Raw genomic sequence first — 22,385 nt, forward strand, 5'->3', positions numbered from 1 at the left:
TAATTATATTTGTAGATATATTTATTTCCAAGAATAGCTATATATAGTTGTGCCATACTCGCTACTTCACAACCAGAAAATAAGAAATGCATGTTACAGCAAAACACGTGAATCAGAATGTGATGCTTGCTATCCCTGGATGTCAAAATGATGTTGTTCCATCTGAACAAGAAGGTCGATTAGTAGCTGTAGGATTTAAAATGGACGGGAAATTAGCAGCTCATAGTATGAGACTACTCAGTTAGTAGAAATAGCAGCCCATGCATTCTTCATATATGGAATCGCGAGCTACACATCTGATCACAAACTATCATGAGTATGTACAGCAATTACAGGACATCACGTTTCTACTATCGTATATGTACATTATAAGCTGGCACAGCAAAGGTAATTTGGTGTCGTGGAATAGCTGAAATAATGGCATAATTCTTCTTCATCTAATTAAGGTTCGTTCAAGCACTACGAAGTACTAGCCTATGTGAATAGGAAGAAACTTTGCTATATGGTGCAATAGCTGAAATTGTGACTAGGTTGCTTCACCTACGGTTTAAGCACTAAAACCCTTGTGTGTGGCACTCCAGGGGTTGGTTGGGATGCTCTTGCATGCCTGAGCAGCGACCTTCACCGTCGCTTCAGGAAGGACGCCAGCATTGCAGATGTTTGCAAAGGACCGCATGTGCTTCATTCCATACTGCGCCAATGAGCCACATTGTGATTCGAAAGCACGAACCTGAAGAAAGGGAGGACACAATATTAGTCATGCACAGCAGGGGCAGAAGAAATTACAGGCTGTAACTGCATTAATTTTATGCCATATGACACCTGTATGTACATACAGTCAAGGGAGAGCTGGCAATATGTCGAAGTGAAGAAACTAGTTACAGCATGCAAGTTTCAAACTTTCAATCCAGAAATTATCGATCCTCAATAATATTGGGATATATTCAGGACAATATTAGTCCTGAATATATATCCCATTCTTCCGGTACTATTGGGATATATTCTACAGTATTTGTCAGTCACAGTCAACTAATAACAACAATTTTATCTACAGAATTTTGTCCCTGTAGTTCCAGACAATTAAGAAATAACACATAACCAATAGGCAATAACAATAGATAACAGAAGCATAAGTAAGATAAGAGATGTTGATAAATGACCAAGCAAAGTCAAATAGAGCCTTACCGTAGACTTGAGACAACTCCAGTCATCAACAAGAGGCTCACCGGCTGGGCGAACAGTCTTTAGAACCATTGGACCATCAGCAGAACCAAACAGAAGGTTTCCAATCAGCTCGACGCTATTGTCGATATGCGATCTATGACTCATCATTTCGAGCAATTGCTTCCGGGCATCGTTTTTCTCAGGGGAACTCTCAGCCAATTTCCGGTACTGCATGTAGAAGAAAAGAAATCAATCAGTTAGGTTATCCATCTTTTTTGTACTGAGATTATTTATGCATATTCTATTTGTGTGGGTAAAGCATGGCAATGATCTAGCGATGACGTGACAACCAATCAACATGAGATATTTCTCATGAAATAATTATAAACTGTACCTTGTGCCAGAAGTAAACAAGATCAGCATCTCTCTGATTAACAACTCTTGAGAAGGACGGCAGTGAGTTATCTTCAACAAATGTAGTCTTATTATTAGCAGGATTTGAGCCGATGTACAAGAAGAGTTGTTGAGCATTCAGGTCCAAAGAACCGTATTGCATCACATGGGAACCATAGTTGTATGAGTCCTGAGCTGCTGTTCTCTTCTTGACCTGCTCAACCATTAACTGGTTATGTTAGGAAAGAACTCCTCCAAGATTAATAAGCTAAAATAAATAAATTGGAGTTTTAAGCACTTACCAAGTCATATTGCTGCTTCAGAGATTCAGTTCTCAGGTTATGCACATCACTGTCAACATTGAAAGTTGCACGTTATTTGACCACGACTATGAACCATAACGAAAAACCTAGTTCGTTTCAAACAAATGACCCAAGGTTTGACTCAGGATTCAACTATAAAATGGTGAATGCTACAATTACTACAATGGCAGCCAACAAGAGAACATGTAGGTGACATTTTATTCTAGTGCAGTTTCATAAGTGACGTACTAGTTACTAGTTAATCATTTTGAAACAACACACCTGTATGGTACCGGAAAGTACTAACTGACATGAATGCCACATGTGTGTTCGAACTGACTGTATCGATTTTAGCATGTGAATGAATGGAAAGCATGGTAGAACAAAGCGGGATACCTGTCTTCCATCCAAGAAATGCTGTACAGGTCGCCCAAGCAGGTGTCATATTCCGGCGGAGGGCTGGGGTACTCGCCGGGGCAATACGTTCCCCAACTGCTCTCCTCTGCGTTCGACGCGGTGGTCGTGTAGACACTGATGTCATTCGGCAGAAGCCCCTCGAAGACGCTTCCGGCTTCACAGGCTTCAAGGTAAAATACCTACAAATAAATTTCAAGCCATTGCTTCAACCAGCAAACCATGCCGAGCAAAAATAACCAAAGGACGATGGGGTACCAGGCTTCTGTAGGTTCCAGCAGCGTGCTTTTTCTTCAGGACATCTACAAGATCGTCACCGTAAACGTATGGATTGGTAGGCATCCCTGAATTTTTTACCAGAACAGAAAAAACATGACACTAATAAGTTAATTGTGCATATCCACATTTGTATGTATGTATGCATGCATATAAAATATCTGTTCGGACCGGTTTTAGATATTAAAATTCTCGAAAGAAGACAATAAAAGAATTGCAGGTTTTGAAACTGACCAATGACCCCAGGACCCCCATGGTCACTGTAAAACACAAAAATGTGATCATTAGGGCCACTGTCCAAGACCTTGCCGCTCCCACCACTCACAGCAGTTTTATTACCGAGCAAGACAGCAAACAAGTTCTTAACATTAACCTCCTTTCCAGTGTAGTCCTACAATGCAGATTCAGTCAAACAGACAGAAAATTGTGGATACTGGATAGGGATACATGATCATAGAAATATATTGGTTCATTCCATCAAGATGTTGACATTATCACATAGAAATTTGACATCCAAGACCAACTGGAAAATGGCATAAAGACTGGTCAAAATTTTGGCATTCAATGATTTTGAATGAGGTACAAACTGCCATTGAAATTTTTGTTCGTGTAATTTCTAGAATATCATATTCACATTTTTCTGCAACCATCAAACAGTATGTATCATCCACTAAGGTAATCCATATTAATCTTAGATTTTTACTACATCAACAATAATTACTGGAAAAATTTTCCTCAAAGACCCATGCATGATTACCATAGGGACCCCAGAATAGACATCTCCACCTTGGGGGTGGTTGATGATGACGCCCGGCCTTGGGTTCTCGAGGTTGTGCGCAATATCATCGTACATGAAGACGATGATGTTCTCATCCTTGAGACCACCCTTCTTCAAGATCTGGTAGGCATGGCAAATATCTGCCTGCACAGTGCAAAGTTTCGCTCCACAGATTAAACACAATACTTCATTGTCATCAACCCAACGAACTACAAGGGAAAAAAAAATCTTAAACATGCAGCAACACCAAACGGAACTTTTTTTCCAACATATTCTTATGGCCATGCATTGTACCTTCTATCTAGACCGTCTATCTGTGTGCCAGGTCGCCCGGGACTGCAGGTCTATGCAGTGGAAGAGCATAAAACAAAACCAAGAACGGGCCAACAGCTTACTTGGTGGGCCATCTTTTGTTATCGGGCCGAATCCAGATCAAATTCTCAAAGAAAGTCCAGAAAAAAGGACGGGCCATGGCCTTGTTTGGTCCCCAAGAGGGTCCCCCCGGGCCTATGTGAACAGTAATCGAGGCCCGCACTCTTACTCGGCTCATGGGCGCACAGTACTGATGTTAGAGAAAGCACCGACACATGGCGGACTGATTCTCCAGCGATGTAATTTGTGCAAATTGTATGTACGCGAGATTGATATTTAAAAAATGCAGGATTATTTGGGACTTGGGCACTCCTTCCTTCCATTCAATGGTTAACCCGTAATGATAATGTTTGAACACTTGGCCATTTCTGTATAACTTGATAACAAAATGATCGCAGTTTGTTTAGCTCCATTTATCTATTTCTTCTACCCACAGACAGGTGGGGCCTGCATGAGTAGAGACTAGCGAGAGAGCTGCCGGCTGACAAGGCAGTATTGCTTGCCACGTGGAATGTTTGGTCGGTCAACAGAGTGCCACGTAGGCGAAATATGACGCTCTATAATGGACAGGTGACCATACAATCGTGAGTCATATTCAATGACCTTAACGAGCGTATTTCATAGTAGCGGGACCGTGGTGTTCTTTCAGTTCAAGTCCAGTGACAACTTAGTGGCTACCTAGACTGCTACACCGAGACAAAACGGCGTACTAACTCTAACCCTCCGTAGCTCCAAAACCAAAACTGCTCATCCATCTCCTAGCTAGCTCTTGAACAAGCATGGATAGACAAGCGGCCGGGTGCAGCGCCCCCTGGTTCAGCCACTACTTTCCCATGAAGGAATACTCTTGACCGACAGGAAGAAAAAGGTTGGAGGATCGCGGGAGGAGACGCCAACAAGCAAAGAGTAGAATCCATGATAGAGCGTGCGCACCTGGTGGCGGTAGTTCTGGTAGCCGTTGGAGCCGGCGACGAGGACGGCCCACCTGGTCCCGACGGAGCCATCGTCCCCCTGCCCGGCCGCCATGCGCTGCGACGGCAGCCGGACGGTGGGCTCCAGCCGTGGGGTGTCGGCGTGTGCCATGGCGAGCAGGAGGAGCAGCAGCGCGAGCGGAAGGAGGCGGTTGGACGCCATCGCCATTGATGGTGCTTCGGTGTCTGGATTCCAGAATAAGCGAAAGAAACTTCTCCTTTTATCATGCGCCGGCAAAGGGAAAGCGTACGTACCACCCACTAATGATTCAGTCAGCTGTGCATGGCCGATTGGCTGCGCTTTCTGCCGACCTACTACGTCTACGTGTGGGGTGTCCTCTTCTCCTCGGAGAAATATCAGCCGTCAATTCGAAGCTGGTTTGTCGTTAGCTGGCGCGTCCGGCCCTACGCCTGGCTTGGAATCTCTCTCTCGGCCGTTCACGTCACCGTCACCAGCGTACTGCGTAATTTAAATGGGACCCGCTCGCCTACTCCTACTGCTAAGTCGTGTCGCGTCCAGATTGTTGCACATTACTTTACTTCTTTCTTTTTTCAAAAAAACTTACAATCTATTCATCAATCATGTCACTACAGATAATACTATAGGTAATAAAAATGAAACTGATAAGTGTCGCACGTGTGGCACGAAGCAATTCCACCTTGACGTTTTTTGATGGCAAGTTTAGTTATCAAGGATGACAACTTTTTGTTTGGATGACAAGTTTTAGTTTTTAGAGACGACTACAAGTACTGGAGTGATCCGAATGCGCGCGTCATCGCCGCTCCTTCATCGGAGCCGTACAAACTATATTGTAGTAGACGATCGAGAAGTCGTCGTGCTAAGACCCAAAGGTCCTTTAAAGAACTAGAATCGGGGGAACCAACATGTGGTTAGATGGCTATGGGATACACTAGTAGGAAAAGGGGCTTTTACCCCGGTTTGTAAGGGTCTTTTGTCCCGGTTTTCGAACCGGGACTAAAGGGTCGTTACTAAAGCCCTAACCCTTTAGTCCCGGTTCTTATACGAACCGGGACAGAAGGTCCTCCACGTGGCCGCTGCTGCCAGCCCAGGCAGGGGGGCCTTTGGTCCCGGTTGGTGCCACCAACCGGGACGCAGGGCCTTTTGTCCCGGTTGGTGTCACCAACCGGGACCAATATGCAGGGCCTTTTGTCCCGGTTGGTGTCACCAACCGGGACCAATAGGCATCCACGCGTCAGCAGCTGGCAGGAGCTGAGGTTTTTGTTTTTTTTAAAGGGGGTGGTTTAGGGGTTTTGGGGGGTTAATTTAGGTGTTTCATATATTGTGTTAGCTAGCTAATTAATAGAGAGAAGTGTCCTCTCTTATCTCCGTGCTTGGTCGACGCTACGTACTATATACGTATGGAGAGGACTAGACACGCTAGCTAGTAATCAAATGAAGGAAACAGAAGATCGTCATGAACATATGCATACAGAGAGAAGTGATATCGACCACCTCTACTTCTCCGAGAGATTGGTGAAACAACAAGTTCTCGTATATCTATCCGACACTACCGGCTACATATATACAATAATTATCTCTTACAATACAATCTCCTAATTAAATTATAGGAACACAGGGTCCACATAGTATTCTCCGTTTTCAGCGATCACGTGGTCAAGGAAGAATGCCGCCAATTCCTCTTGAATTCCTCGCATACGATCTGGTGCTAGGAGTTCATCCCGCTTCCGAAACATCTAATTTGAAGAAGGGGGTCAATACATATATATATGAATAAATGAAACTCAACACAAATGATGATAATAAAATAAAATTGTGAATATTATTGCTTACGCACTTCATATTGTTCTTCAGTGTAGCCCCGCTCACAGGTCCTGTAGCGGATGGACTCGCAAACGTAGTATCCACAGTAATTATTCCCGGGTTCCTGCCACAACCACTTTACAAGAAATAGAGGTCAATCAAACTGATAAGCAAGCATGCTAAATGGTATTGATGAAACTAGCGCTTGAATCACTAGGAGATGCGCGGAACATGCTACTATAGTACTTACTTTCGGGTGTTTAAATTGCAGCTTCTTCAGCAGTCCCGGAGCTTTTGTGGTGAATTTTCTCCAAACCCTGCCAGACAAAGAAAACAATTACTTGATATCAGGAAATGAACAAAGTTGCTGATATGGTGGATAATGATCGATTTAACTTACTTCTCGAGCATTTGAGTCATGTTCGCATAGTCCTGGGGATCTTTTCGTCTCGAGTCTAAGACGGTTACTACTCCCTGCTCAAGCTTAATCTCTAGGAGAATATAGTGGAAGCTGCGCATGCATGCATAAGTCATCAATTACATTACCATAACCTGGACTAATAAGGGAAACCGAATATGCACAAGACAGTAACACTCACTTGAAGTTGTAAGGAAAGAGTATTATATCTTTGTTTTGATTTAATGCCAACGATTGTAGCAAGTTGGCCTCGGCTTTTTTGGGATGTTTTTCAACCGTATATGCATCTATGAGATTTGTGTTAATGAACCCAATATCACCGATTTGTCTTTTCTTTAATTCGGCGATCTTCAATCTGCATAATATAGTGAGGATAATTATAAATACATGCAATGAAAGAGTTGACCTATATAGAGAGACTTAATGACAGAAGTAGTACTACTTACAGACAGTAGCAAGTGATCGTTGTTTTATCGAGGGCCTTTTGATTGTAAAACTGGAAGAAATCCTCAAATGGAACATTCAGCAGTTCAATTCAAACGAGGTCATGCTCCGGTTTAACTCTCAGCGTCAAAGTACTCGTCCCATCAGACTCTCTGCAGGTTTTCATGTACCAATCATGTAATCTTCGCATCATCGTTGTTAGAGATCTTTCATCTTTGACGAGAGGCTTCCCGTAATGGTATTTGTGTTCGTCCACCTCCATGATTTCATAATGTACATCGTCGGGCAGGTAATCTCCAAGATTGCTATAACCGGGCACCATCCTCAGATCATTAGCGATGATGTCTTTTGACACCTTGAGCGGGGGGCACGACTGGTTCGCTTGTTCGCTGAGCTGGGCAATTTTTTTCCCAGCTCGTCGTTCTTTTAACCTTTGATCACTGACAGTACTTCCTGACCGCTCCGCTTCGGCATATGTCTTTGCAAGAATGCGCTCATAGTTGCCTCTCGGCCGAGACTTTGGTGGTTTTGTCAGGGCAGCCAGAGTGCGCTTTGCTTTCACCGGATCTACCTTCTCCTCCGGAGGTGGATATTTCTTTGCTTTCACCCCTTCAAAGAAGTTTGTCACTTCGGCTCGCACGATCTTCCTGGTTTCCTCCTCGGTCCTCTCGTATGGTAACTTCTCTGGAGTCTTCAGAGAAGGACCGAATCTGTATTGCCTCCCGCCTCTGGCAGCTGTACTGCTAGACGCCGGCAGAGCAGATGGAGCGGCTGCGGCTGTCTTCTTTCCTTGCTTACGAGGCGGAGGAGAAGGACTACGACGCGCCGGAGCAGCCACAGTGGCGGCGGGTCTCTTCCGCCCTTGCTGACGAGCCGGCGCAGGCGGAGAAGGAGGCGGAGTGCCGCCACGCGCCGGAGAAGGAGGCTGAGTGCCCTGATCACTCGTCGGAGGAGGAGGCGGAGGAGGAGGCGGAGTGCCCTTACTCGCCGGAGCCGTCCAGTTCGGAAGCTTGATGAGCTCCTTCCGCCATAGGCATGGAGTCTTCAAAGTAGAACCCAGCCGAGTCTCCCCTTCACCGGTAGGGTGGTAAAGCTGGAGCTCCGCAAATCCCTCGGTTATTTCATCCACCATCACCCTAGCATATCCTTCTGGAATCGGCCGGCAGTGGTTGGTTGCGCCGGGTTCAGGAGGTAAAACAGAGCCAACAGCCGCCTTGACTTTGAAGTTCTTCCATTCCGCCATAAGGTGGCAATGTTGAGACTCCGTGATAGCATCCACGGGGTAGCTAGCAGGAGCCGCATGCTCCAGCTGAAGCAGCTCGGTGGAAGCCACGCTGCTTCTCCGCTGAGATGGCGGTGTAGCTTCGGGGGCAGTTTCGGCATGTCGATTGCCGTTTCGTTCCTCTAGCGCTTGAACCCTTTCGTGCAGCTTCTGAATTTGGATCTGCTCCACTTTTTTCCTCCTCTCCTGGCTTTTGTAACCGCCCGCGTCCGGAAAACCAGCCTTCCACGGAACGGAGCCTGGCGTGCCTCGTGTCCGTCCAGGGTGCTCAGGATTCCCGAGGGCCATTGTGAGCTCGTCGTTCTCTCTGTCTAGAACGAACGTCCCTTCCTGCGCTGCATCGATATATTTCTGAATCTTCTTGACTGGTATTCTCAAAAGCTCGTTCGTCCAAACGCACCTCCCTGATACAGGGTCCAAGGTTCCGCCAGCCCCAAAGAACCAAGTCCGGCAACGGTCTGTCCAGTTCATTGTCTGTGGTTTGATCCCTTTTTCAAGCAGATCATTCTCAGCCGTGGCCCACTTAGGTCGGGCTTTGAGGTAGCCACCTGACCCCGTGCGATGGTGAAGCTTCTTCTTCGCGGCATTCTTCTTGTTTGTCGCTGACATCTTCTTACTCTTTTCCGATGTCTTGTGGGCCACAAATGCGGGCCAGTGATCTCTGATCTTCTCATACCGGCCGATGAATTCTGGTGTCTCTTCTTTGTCGACAAACGTTTTCAGCTCATTCTTCCACCTCCTGAATAGGTCTGCCATCTTCTTAAGAGCATGAGACTTGATTAATTGCTCTTTAACGGGCTTCTCGGGATCCTCCTCTGGCGGTAGGGTGAAATTTGCCTTCAGCTCAGTCCAAAGATCATCTTTCTGCATATCATTGACATAAGACACCTCAGGGTCTTCCTTCTTAGGCTTATACCATTGGTGGATGCTGATCGGGATCTTGTCCCTAACTAGAACCCCGCACTGAGCAGCAAATGCATCCTTTGTCCGGATGGGTTCAATCGGTTGGCCGTCGCGCGCGATTGCTGTGATCTCAAACCTTTCATCCGAGCGCAACTTTCTCTTCGGGCCTCGTCTCTTTACCGCAGTTGTGCTGGATCCGGAGGGCTAGAAAAAAGAAGAAAGACGAGTGTTAATTAATATGTGTACATACCAAAACAATGAATGCATCAATTAGCTAGTCAGCACGGGCTTAACTAATATATTTACCTGGCCGGACTCTGTTCGGTCACCGGAGCCGTCACCACGGGCTCCTTCTTGCACCAGCATTGGGTCACCGGAGCCATCATAATCATGTCTTTCCTCCTCCACTCTTCGATCACCGTAGCCTGCTTCTTCACCATGTTCTTCCAGACCATCATTGTTGTTAAGATACGACAAGATATCACCTCCGGCTAAGATTATGTCCCCCAACACCTCTTCTGCTTGCTCGTCTCGTCCGTGCTCCATTGTTTCTGCAAATATTACAACATGGCAATTATTACACAAACATGACAACAGTTGGATATATTAGTGCAAACGTAGACCTAGCTTATTCCGGGTTTGGGGTGGCCTCGGCAACGCTTCAAGGGTAGGGGGCGCGGCGGGAGGGGGTAGGAGGCCGACATCGTTTTTTTCTAGGGTTTGGGTGTCCTCGAGAGTTTTGGTCGAGCGAGAGGGCCGGGGGGTGCTCCCGTGGTATAAGTTATCACGGTCGAGAGGGGGTATAAATATCGACCGTCCATCATGTCGAAGTTATCTGGGAGGGAGTTATATATATCGACAACGACGACATACATACATGGGAAAATAATGTTATCGGGGAGGGGGTATATCGACCCCCCCCCCACGTGTTGAAGTTATCGGGAGGGGGTTATATCGACAACGACAATGAACGTACATGGGAAAATAATATTATTGGGGAGGGGGTATATCGACCCCCCTCGTGTTGAAGTTATCGGGAGAGGGGTATATCGACGACGACAGACCCGATAAAACATTAGAAAACGTAGAAGAAACAAAAAGAGGAGAAGAAGAAAGGAATAGAGGAGAAGATCGAAGAAAAAAAAGAAGAAGAAAAAGAGGAGAAGAAGAAAGGAATAGAGGAGAGTAGAAGAAAAAATAGAATAAATTCTATTTTTTCTTCTTCTCTTCTATTCCTTTCGTCTTCTCCTCTTCTTTTTCTTCTTTTTTCCTCTTCTTATTTATTTCTCCTCTTCTTCCTCTCCTCTTCTTCTCCTTTCTTCCTACCATCATTGTTCATATTTCATTGTTCATATTTCATCATGTTCATATTTCGAAAAAAAGTAAAGGTTTTGCCTAATGCATTGTTCATATTTCATCATGTTCTATGAACAAAAAAACATCATATTTCATCCACATCCATGCATACATCATATATGTGATCATCTATGAAAAAAAAATCATATTCTACAAAAAAAATCATTACATATATATATATGAACAAAAACAATTATGATAACAAGCATATATATCATCATATATATAAAAAAACAAGCATATATATATGAAAAAAAACAAGAAACAATGCTAGGGAGGGCGCCGGCCGGACCAAGGTGAGGAGGACCGCGGGGTCGGCGGCAAGGATGGCGACGGGGCAGTGGGCGCGCGCTCGGGGTAGGGGGCGACGGCGGCGAAGGGCGGGGCAGGGCGACGGCGACGACGGGGATGGGCCGGGGCGGCGCGCGTCGGGGCATGGGCGCGGCTGACGGCGAGGGCGCGGGCAACGGCGACGGCGACGACGGGCACGGGCGACGGCGACGTCGGGGGCGGCGGGCGGCGTCGGGGCGGCGGGCGGCGTCGGGGCGGCGGGCGGCGTCGGGGCAGCCTGGCGGCGTCGGCGTCGTCGGGGCAAACTGCAGATGAAATCTGCAAATTTTGCTAAGTGTTTGCTTATATAGCAAAGCCTTTATATTAGTCCTGGTTCGTGCCACCAACCGGGACTAAAGGTAGGCATTAGTCCCGGTTGGTGCCACCAACCGGGACCAAAGGCCTTTTTCAGCAGCGCAAAGGGCGGGAAGCGGCGACCTTTGGTCCCGGTTGGTGGCACCAACCGGGAGTAAAGGGGGGGAATTGGTCCCGGTTGGTGCCACGAACCGGTACCAATGCACCCCTTTAGTCCCGGTTGGTGGCACCAACCGGGACCAAAGGCCTCTTGCTGCCCGCGTCGCGGCCAAAAGTTTAGTCCCATCTCGCTAGCCGAGGGGCGCCCGTACCAGTTTAAAAGCCCCGGCGCGGCTGCTGTCTCGAACTCCTCTAGAAGGCTTCTGGGCCTAACTTTGGCGCGCTGCCCGTTGAGCCCTCTAGCCCTTCTGGGCCTGTATTTGCAAACCCGAGGGTTGGAGGGCCCAACAATTTTTTTTGCTGTATTTAGTTATTTTGTTTTCTTTTTTGCTTTATTTATTTTGTTTTGTTTCTACTTACAACAAAAAACTTATTTATTTTATTTTATTTTGTTTCTAATTACTTATTTATTTTACTTTATGATAATTCTTTTTGCTATTAAAGTTTCTATCAAAAAAAGTTCTTTATGAAAATTCTTTTTGCTGTATTTAGTTTTTTTGTTTTCTTTTTTGTTTTGTTTGTACTTACAACAAAAAACTTATTTATTTTATTTTATTTTGTTTCTAATTACTTATTTATTTTACTTTATGATAATTCTTTTTGCTATTAAAGTTTCTATCAAAAAAAGTTCTTTATGAAAATTCTTTTTGCTTTTAATGATTTTGAACAGAAAATACTTCGATAATTTTAGTTGCATCAATTTTATATGATTTTAGTTTCAATAATACTAGAGGTTTCTTATATGATTTTAGTTTCAATAATACTAGTTGTTAATTTTTGGCCTGTTATTTTTCATGCATTTACTAATTATTTTGAGCTATAAGACCCTAAAATTGAAAAGTATTTCAAATGAACTCTGAAAAGGTTGAAAGTTGGCATGGTATCATCATTTCATCCACATAGCATGTGCAAGAAAGTTGAGAGGGTTACGGCAAAAACTGGATGCACTTCGTGTACAAAACGGACAATGGTATCATACTCGTCTGTTACAAAGTTGGCATGGTATCATCATAATAGTTGCGGGAGAAAGTCTTCACTTTTTCTTCGCTTGTGTCATTTGCTTATTGCGCCGTAACCATGGATAATCTTCATCGTTTATCAGGATGCTTGGGTCAGCCTTGACTTTGAAGGGAGGAATTTCATGAAACTTTTCATAATCTTCAGACATGTCTGTCTTGCCCTCCACTCCCACAATGTCCCTTTTTCCTGAAAGAACTATGTGGCGCTTTGGCTCATCGTATGATGTATTCGCTTCCTTATCTTTTCTTTTTCTCGGTCTGGTAGACATGTCCTTCACATAGATAACCTGTGCCACATCATTGGCTAGGACGAACGGTTCGTCAGTGTACCCAAGATTGTTCAGATCCACTGTTGTCATTCCGTACTGTGGGTCTACCTGTACCCCGCCTCCTGACAGATTGACCCATTTGCACTTATACAAAGGGACCTTAAAATCATGTCCGTAGTCAAGTTCCCATATGTCCATTATGTAACCATAATATGTGTCCTTTCCCCTCTCGGTTGCTGCATCAAAGCGGACACCGCTGTTTTGGTTGGTGCTCTTTTGATCTTGGGCGATCGTGTAAAATGTATTCCCATTTATCTCGTATCCTTTGTAAATCAATACAGTCGAAGATGGTCCCCTGGACAACGAGTACAACTCATCACAAACAGTGGTGTCACCTCTGAGACGTGTTTCCAACCAACTGCTGAAAGTCCTGATGTGTTCACATGTAATCCAGTTGTCACACTGCTCCGGGTGTTTGGAGCGCAGACTGTTCTTGTGTTCATCGACATACGGGGTCACCAAGGTAGAGTTCTGTAGAACTGTGTAGTGTGCTTGAGACCAAGAATATCCGTCCCTGCATATTATTGAGTCCCCTCCAAGCGTGCCTTTTCCAGTCAGTCTCCCCTCATACCGTGATTTAGGGAGACCTATCTTCTTAAGGCCAGGAATGAAGTCAACACAAAACCCAATGACATCCTCTGTTTGATGGCCCATGGAGATGCTTCCTTCTGGCCTAGCGCGGTTACGGACATATTTCTTTAGGACTCCCATGAACCTCTCAAAGGGGAACATATTGTGTAGAAATACGGGCCCAGAATGACAATCTTGTCGACTAGATGAACTAGGATGTGCGTCATGATATTGAAGAAGGATGGTGGGAACACCAGCTCGAAACTGACAAGACATTGCGCCACATCACTCCTTAGCCTTGGTATGATTTCTGGATCGATCACCTTCTGAGAGATTGCATTGAGGAATGCACATAGCTTCACAATGGCTAATCGGACGTTTTCCGGTAGAAGCCCCCTCAATGCAACCGGAAGCAGTTGCGTCATAATCACGTGGCAGTCATGAGACTTTAGGTTCTGGAACTTTTTCTCTGGCATATTTATTATTCCTTTTAAATTCGACGAGAAGCCAGTCGGGACCTTCATACTGAGCAGGCATTCAAAGAAGATTTCTTTCTCTTCTTTCGTAAGAGCGTAGCTGGCAGGACCTTCATACTGCTTCGGAGGCATGCCGTCTTTTTCGTGCAAACGTTGCAGGTCCTCCCGTGCCTCAGGTGTATCTTTTGTCCTCCCATACACGCCCAAGAAGCCTAGCAGGTTCACGCAAAGGTTCTTCGTCACGTGCATCACGTCGATTGAAGAGCGGACCTCTAGCTCTTTCCAGTAGGGTAGGTCCCAAAATATAGATTTCTTCTTCCACATGGGTGCGTGTCCCTCAGCGTCATTCGGAACAGCTAGTCCGCCGGGACCCTTTCCAAAGATTACGTGTAAATCATTGACCATAGCAAGTACGTGATCACCGGTACGCATGGCGGGCTTCTTCCGGTGATCTGCCTCGCCTTTGAAATGCTTGCCTTTCTTTCGACATTGATGGTTGGTCGGAAGAAATCGACGATGGCCCAGGTACACATTCTTCCTGCATTTCCCCAGGTATATACTTTCAGTGTCATCTAAACAGTGCGTGCATGCGTAGTATCCCTTGTTTGTCTGTCCTGAAAGGTTACTGAGAGTGGGCCAATCGTTGATGGTTACAAACAGCAACGCGTGCAGGTTAAATTCCTCCTGTTTGTGCTCCTCCCACGTACGTACACCGTTTCCATTCCACAGCTGTAAAAGTTCTTCAACTAATGGCCTTAGGTACACATCAATGTCGTTGTCGGGTTGCTTAGGGCCTTGGATGAGAACCGGCATCGTAATGAACTTCCGCTTCATGCACATCCAAGGAGGAAGGTTATACATACATAGAGTCACAGGCCAGGTGCTGTGATTGCTGCTCTGCTCCCCGAAAGGATTAATGCCATCCGCTCTTAAACCAAACCACACGTTCCTTGGGTCAGCTACAAACTCAGCCCAGTACTTTCTCTCGATTTTTCTCCACTGCGACCCGTCAGCGGGTGCTCTCAACTTCCCGTCTTTCTTACGGTCCTCACTGTGCCATCGCATCAACTTGGCATGCTCTTCGTTTCTGAACAGACGTTTCAACCGTGGTATTATAGGAGCATACCACATCACCTTCGCAGGAACCCTCTTCCTGGGGGGCTCGCCGTCAACATCACCAGGGTCATCTCCTCTGATCTTATACCGCAATGCACCGCATACCGGGCATGCGTTCAGATCCTTGTACGCACCACGGTAGAGGATGCAATCATTAGGGCATGCATGTATCTTCTGCACCTCCAATCCTAGAGGGCATACGACCTTCTTTGCTGCGTATGTACTGTCGGGCAATTCGTTATCCTTTGGAAGCTTCTTCTTCAATATTTTCAATAGCTTCTCAAATCCTTTGTCAGGCACAGCATTCTCTGCGTTCCACTGCAGCAATTCCAGTACGGTACCGAGCTTTGTGTTGCCATCTTCGCAATTGGGGTACAACCCTTTTTTGTGATCCTCTAACATGCGATCGAACTTCAGCTTCTCCTTTTGACTTTCGCATTGCGTCCTTGCATCGACAATGACCCAGCGGAGATCATCATCATCGGGTACTGGTTCCTCTTGATCTTCAGCACCTTCCCCCCCTTGCAGCATCATTGGGCACATCGTCTGGATCCTCTTGATCTTCAGCAGCTTCCCCCGTTGCAGCATCACCGTATTCAGGGGGCACATAGTTGTCATCGTCCTCTTCTTCTTCGCCGTCTTCCATCATAACCCCTATTTCTCCGTGCCTCGTCCAAACATTATAGTGTGGCATGAAACCCTTGTAAAGCAGGTGGGTGTGAAGGATTTTCCGGTCAGAGTAAGACTTCGTATTCCCACATTTAGGGCATGGACAACACATAAAACCATTCTGCTTGTTTGCCTCAGCCACTTCGAGAAAATCATGCACGCCCTTAATGTACTCGGAGGTGTGTCTGTCACCGTACATCCATTGTCGGTTCATCTGCGTGCATTATATATAATTAAGTGTGTCAAAAACCATTACAGAACATCATGAATAGATAATTAAGTGACCAAATTAATAGAAGTTCATCATCACATTAAAACCAAAGTACATACATAGTTCTCATCTAACAACATATATATAGCTCTCCAGAGCATGTAATTAATTAAACCATACATTGAAACTATGTAAAACATTTCAGTGCGAAAACAAATGCGATCATAATCGCAACCAAGGTAACAATTGATCCAACGGCATAATGATACCAAGCCTCGGTATGAATGGCATATTTTCTAATCTTTCTAATCTTCAAGCGCATTGCATCCATCTTGATCTTGTGATCATCGACGACATCCGCAACATGCAACTCCAATATCATCTTCTCCTCCTCAATTTTTTTATTTTTTCCTTCAAGTAATTGTTTTCTTCTTCAACTAAATTTAACCTCTCGACAATAGGGTCGGTTAGAATTTCCGGTTCAACCACCTCCTAGATAAATAAAATCTATGTCACGTTGGTCGGTATATTTGTCATAAACAATAAATGAACCAAATAGTTATAAAAAGATAATATATACCACATCCGAATCATACATAGGACGAAGGCCGACGGGGGCGGATACCAAAACCATCGCACTATGTAATAAGAAGGAATAATAAAAGTAACAAAATTAGACAAGTATCTATCTAAAGTAAGAATTTTTTCCTTTCAGAAAGAAGATAAGAACAAGAGTTTCACCACGGTGGTGCTGGCGACGAGATCGGCGCGGGCGATCGACGGCGGTGAAGACGGGGACGGGACGTGACGGACCGCTAAGCCTAGACAAATCTCGGGGAAAATGGAGCTCGGAGGTCGAGTTTCGAGAGGAGAAAGATTAACTAGTGTGGCTCAGACATTTTATCGAACACCTCATGTGCATAGGAGGTGAGCTAGAGCACCCAAATGCCCTCCCCTCGCCGGCCAGAAAAAACAGAGCACTGTGGAGTGCTCTGCTGTGACGATGGGGTATATATAGGCAACTCATTGGTCCCGGTTCGTGGCACCAGCCGGGACTAAAGGCCTTTGGTCCCGGTTGGTGCCACGAACCGGGACCAATGCCCCCTTTAGTCCCGGTTGGTGGCACCAACCGGGACCAAAGGCCTTGTGCTGCCCCGCGTCAAAAGTTTAGTCCCACCTCGCTAGTTGAGAGGGCTCGAGAGTGGTTTATAAGCTCTGTTGCGCCCACCCTCTCGAGATCCTCTCAACTGCAGGCTTTCGGGCCTAACCGTTCTCTCTGCCTGTGGTGCCTACTGGGCCTTCTGCGGGCCTGAATCCTGGCCCATGGATGGGTTTCAAGTCGTATTCAGGCCGTGGTGGCCCAGTAGGTGGCATAATTTTTTTCTCTGTTTTTTGTTTTCTCTTTTGCTTTATTTGTTTTGTTTTGTTTCTACTTACAACAAAAAACATATTTATTTTATTTCTAATTACTTATGTATTTTACTTTAACTATTTTATTTTTATTTATTTTACTACTGCTATTTTTATTTAATTTATTAATGTTTATTTATTTTAGTTACTATAGTTTATTTTATTTTATTTTATTAAGGTTTATTTATTTTTATTTTTTTATTAAGGTTTATTTATTTATTTACTATAAAAAATGAACATAGATGCGTCTATAGAGAAAATTCAACCTAAATTCATAATAAATTTCTATGAAATTCAAAGAAATTTACTGTGAATTTAGGTCAAATTCCCTGTATAAGGGCATCTATTTTCACTTTGAGAGGAGCTCAACAAGGCAGAGAGGGACGGGCTTATAAACTGGTGTGAGCGCCCTTCGGTTGGCGAGGTGGGACTAAACACTGGCCGCAACTAGGACCAGCCCTTTAGTCCTGGTTTGTGGTATGAACCGGGACTAAAGGGTGGTGGGCCAGGAGCGTGGCCATTGGTCCCGGTTTGTCCCTCCAACCGGGACCAAAGGGTCCGGACGAACCGGGACCAATGCCCCCACGAGGCCCGGCAGGCCCCTGGCCGCACCTGTGACCAAAGCCCAGTTTTCTACTAGTGATAGTCAGCCCATCAGAGTTCAAGTGGTAGTCTTGGCGCTGATGCTCACATTTTCTGAATTTATTATTTCAGTCTTTTCGACGAGACGTTCCCGTCAACTACAATGTAACTATGGTGACTTTTTCAATCTCAAGATGTTCATACGAGTGAGTGTATGTACGAGTTTGTGAGCGTCTGTCTATACCGTGTCCAAAAAAGAAGAACTAAATGTGTGCCTCGCGCCACTCGATATTCACATGGATAATCATTTTACATATCCTCTAATAAGTCCAACGCTATAAGATACGTTGAAAAAATCAGCAAGAATGCAGCAAAACTTACCAAAACTTTATTAGACCAATTTTGAGCAGTGGGCCCTAAAGCAAATGGCGGAGAAAAAGGCAACCTGGACGTAATAATTTGACAGGCAAGTAGGAAGGCACGTCAGCCATAACAATCAAAGGAGAGATCAGAATAAACATAGCTTAAAGTGCCGGTCCAGATAAGAACATTTCTTCTTTTAGTTGTTGTAAAGCGCAGATGGCCACATACACGCGCATACAATCATTCCTATGACCCCCCCCCCCCCCCCCCCCCTCCCTATCCCTAGGAGAACCTTTGAGATACTGAGCCGACACCATTGCCAAGTCTAGGACTTCAATCCTGGTGGGCTGGTTCCACCACAAAACACCTAACCATTTGAGAATTTCACTAGATAAGAACATTTAGTTCTCGAGGTATTAATTACATGATAAGTTCCAATAAAATTTTAATATACTAATTAACCATGGGAAGCATCGTCATAAACCATAGACTATATATGCACGCATGAGAGCCGCAAATGCATGCACACGTTGCTCAAACATGATCAAAATAAGTTCCAATGATCAAAAAAGGGGTTTCCCCATGATTTTTTTGGCATGATCAAAAGAAGTTCTGATACATGTTGCTCAGACATAATGAAAAAAAAAACCTTGTTCTTTTTTACAAAGAAAGGGGTTTCCCCCACTTCCATCCAACTTTGGATGAAACCCACAGGAAGAAAGTCAAGTATGAGTAGCTAACCAGATAAACCAAAGCGGGTTAAACCAAGAGCAGATTATTACATGGTTTTTGTCACAACAAACACAAACTACAAAGAACAACGCAATATCACCAAGCCATACCCTTGCACGCGTCTAGCAACAAAACCAATTGATGTCCACAACTAGGGTCTGACGTTTGTTCTCCATCCATTGCATTCACTGCACAATCAAGCCCATGCAACACGGGGCAGCTCCCCTCGATGGTGGTCCAGCAGTCTGATGCATTTTCGTCCAGTGCAGCCTTGAAAACAAAATTCATTCCGCAAAGACCATAAGCTCCAGAAGGAAGCAGAGCAAACCAAATTAAAAATACCATTCTTTTTATCTTGAGACCACAACTGAATGATATCCAGAGGAGATCTTGGCATGTCACAAAGAAAAAACTTAGCGAACACAGACCAAAGATGCTTTGCCACACAATTGAAAAAAAAACGGTGTTGCACCGTTTCTGTTTCATTACAAAATAAAAATGAGGCATTAGCAGTAGTCGTACGCTTGCCCAAATTTTCTCTAGTTACAACTTTGTTATTGACCAACAACCAAAGAAACACATGATTTTTGGGGGGTTGGGGGGGGGGGGGGGGGGGGGGGGGGAGCACAACACTTTCCAAAAGGCACACTTAACCTGCGAAATCATACCACCAAAGTACATCATCTCATAAAATGATTTGATCGAGTGCAAACCAGTAGCATGTAGCATCCATTTAGTAGTGTCATGGGCAGATGTGAGGACAACGGGTTTAACCAAATCAACCAGTTCATACCACAAGGCAATGCCATTTTGATCCACACACCTCTTGAAGGTTAATTTCAGTTGGTGACCATCCCAAACTTGGGATAAAGTGCCCAAAACGTGAAGACAAATGATAAACACATCCCAAAACGTGCTTTAACGGAGAAATTTCCCAGCCACACATCATGCTTAAATCTGTTAAATAAAAAACGAAAGTGAAATGGACCGCAGCCCACCTGCGTGCTGGTGTCAAATTTTAGTAGTTTCGTAGGGCCCGGCCCCAGCTCAACCCAATACGTCGTCAACCAGGCCCATCCTTCTCCTCATTCTCGACTCGGATCGGATCCCTAGGGCTAATTCCCTTGCTTCCAATCCGTCTCCTCACGCACACTCATGGTGGCGGCGCAGCCACCACGAGCAGCCTGATCGCCGAATCCGGCAGCCGTCGGCCCCCTCCTCCCTACCGCTGCAATCCAAATCGACGGAAATGATCGGGGCAGGGCGCTCCACCTCCACTGACGCCTCCGCCAAGCCGAAGCGTCCGCGCCTTGCAGATGGCGACGGTGGCGGCGGCGGAGAGGCGGACAACGACCGTCTGAGCGCCCTGCCGGACGACCTCCTCCACGAAATCCTGTCGCGCCTCAATGCCCTGGAGACGGCCGGTACGTGCGTGCTGTCCGCGAGGTGGCGGCACCTCTGGCGCGCCGTGCCGTGCCTCGACATCGACATCGACGAGCGGGAGTTCACCGCCAATCAGCCTTTTTTCGTCAACTTTACCGGCAACCTTCTCCGCGGACATGAGGTCGCTCTCCTGGAGGACCTGAGGGTGTACCTGTGCTGCGGCGTCCTCGGGTGGTCCGCCCCTTGGGTCCGCCGCGCCATAGGTCTGGGCGAGCCATCGCCTTGCCGGCTCAAAAGGTTGCATCTTTCCCACGTGTCATCTCTGCAGCCGACGGAGCTCGCTAGCCATGTCAGCTCCCGCTGCCCTGCTCTCGAGGACTTGAAACTGCAAGAGTGCGGCTTCTTGGCCACCGGCTACCATCAGGATCGTCTCCTCCTCGCTCAAGAAATTGGTCCTCGACGGCAACTATGATGAAGACGGCGCCGATGAGTTTTTCGTCTTCATTATAGATGCTCCTGCTCTTGTCTCTCTTCGCTTGGGCACCTCCTATGATGTTGATTCCATTGTTGCTCCTAACGAACCACATACCATGCCGTCTCTTGTTGATGCATCCATTCAGCTATCCATTGGCTGCGGCCTCGCCACAACCGCGTACCAATCCGGTCTTCTTGCCGCTCTCTGCAATGTCAAAAGCCTGCACTTGTTACATTTTGGGGTCGCTGTATGTTCCACCTCTTCTTGGCATCCATTTTATCCTGTGGTTTTTAAATGACATAAACTGATTTCTTGCGTTATAGTTGCTGGGCAAATTTGACAATTTTGACCTATAATCGAAATCAAATCACAGAATGAACTGGTTGCGAAAATATTTCACTCCCCTGACCCTTTTGTGTAGCGCCCGCCACGCCGGCGCCACACCCTACGGTGCAGCGCCTAGCTCCGGGGCGTTGCATCTCTGTCCACCGTGGCAGCCCATGGGCCCGCACCCAGCAGTGCAACGCCTCCGAGCTATGTGCTGCACCTGTAATGTGTAGCGCCTAGCCGCTAGGCGCTGCACTATGATTTATCTGCAAACGCGCCAGCCCTCTCCTCCCCCACCCTCCCCATTGGCAGTTACAGAAAAACAGGGCGGCGGCCATCTGCACTCCCCCTCTCAATCCCCTCTCCCAAATCCTTCCGATCCGACGATTTGGTCCGTGCATTTGTTCACCAATCCATCGTAGAAGGTACTCTCCTCCGATCCCCTTCTTTCTATCCATAGAAAATATTATATTTTGAAGATTTGGGGAACCCTTGTTTGAATCTTGCATGTATTAGATTTGGGCAACTTTTGTTTGAATCTTGCATATATTAGATTTGGGGAACCCTTGTTAGATTAGAGTGTGGTTTGGATAGATAGGTTGACATGTTATTTATATAGTTTGGATACATAGATTGACATGTTATTTCTATGGAGAAGTAGATTGACATGTTATTTGTTTGGAGAAGTAGATTGACATGTTATAGTTTGGATACATAGATTGACATGTTATAGTTTGGATACGTAGATTGACATGTTATAGTTTGGATACGTAGATTGACATGTTATTTGTATGGAGAAGTAGATTGACATGTTATTTCTATGGAGAAGTAGATTGACATGTTATAGTTTGGATACATAGATTGACATGTTATTTGTATGAAGTAGGCCCAAGTAGGGGGAAGCACCATATGCTTTGGATCTTGCATGTAGTAGGCCTACTTTAGTTTTTTTGAATTGAAAAGATAATCGTGTTGACAAGAATGCTTTGTTGAAATTGTTAGGATGGTTTGGCTTCTCGATGATCATTGGGACCACCAAGACCGGTCGTACGCTATGTCGGTG

The 22,385-nt window shown here is 45.7% G+C and overlaps 1 protein-coding gene across 1 annotated transcript; it reads right to left on the bottom strand.

The window, feature by feature from the left end:
* Positions 1 to 241: 241 nt before the first annotated feature.
* On the bottom strand, positions 242 to 4,937 carry LOC109765815 (vacuolar-processing enzyme gamma-isozyme). Its single transcript, XM_020324585.3, has 9 exons — positions 4,633 to 4,937; positions 3,307 to 3,471; positions 2,784 to 2,940; positions 2,532 to 2,617; positions 2,256 to 2,455; positions 1,860 to 1,908; positions 1,559 to 1,771; positions 1,186 to 1,392; positions 242 to 730 (listed from the first exon to the last, which is right to left on the bottom strand). The coding sequence occupies exons 1-9, from the start codon at positions 4,837 to 4,839 to the stop codon at positions 548 to 550; spliced, it is 1,467 nt and encodes a 488-aa protein (XP_020180174.1). The 5' UTR covers positions 4,840 to 4,937; the 3' UTR covers positions 242 to 547.
* Positions 4,938 to 22,385: the final 17,448 nt, after the last annotated feature.

This window comes from Aegilops tauschii, chromosome 3, assembly GCF_002575655.3.
Source record: "Aegilops tauschii subsp. strangulata cultivar AL8/78 chromosome 3, Aet v6.0, whole genome shotgun sequence".
Taxonomy (NCBI): domain Eukaryota; kingdom Viridiplantae; phylum Streptophyta; class Magnoliopsida; order Poales; family Poaceae; genus Aegilops; species Aegilops tauschii.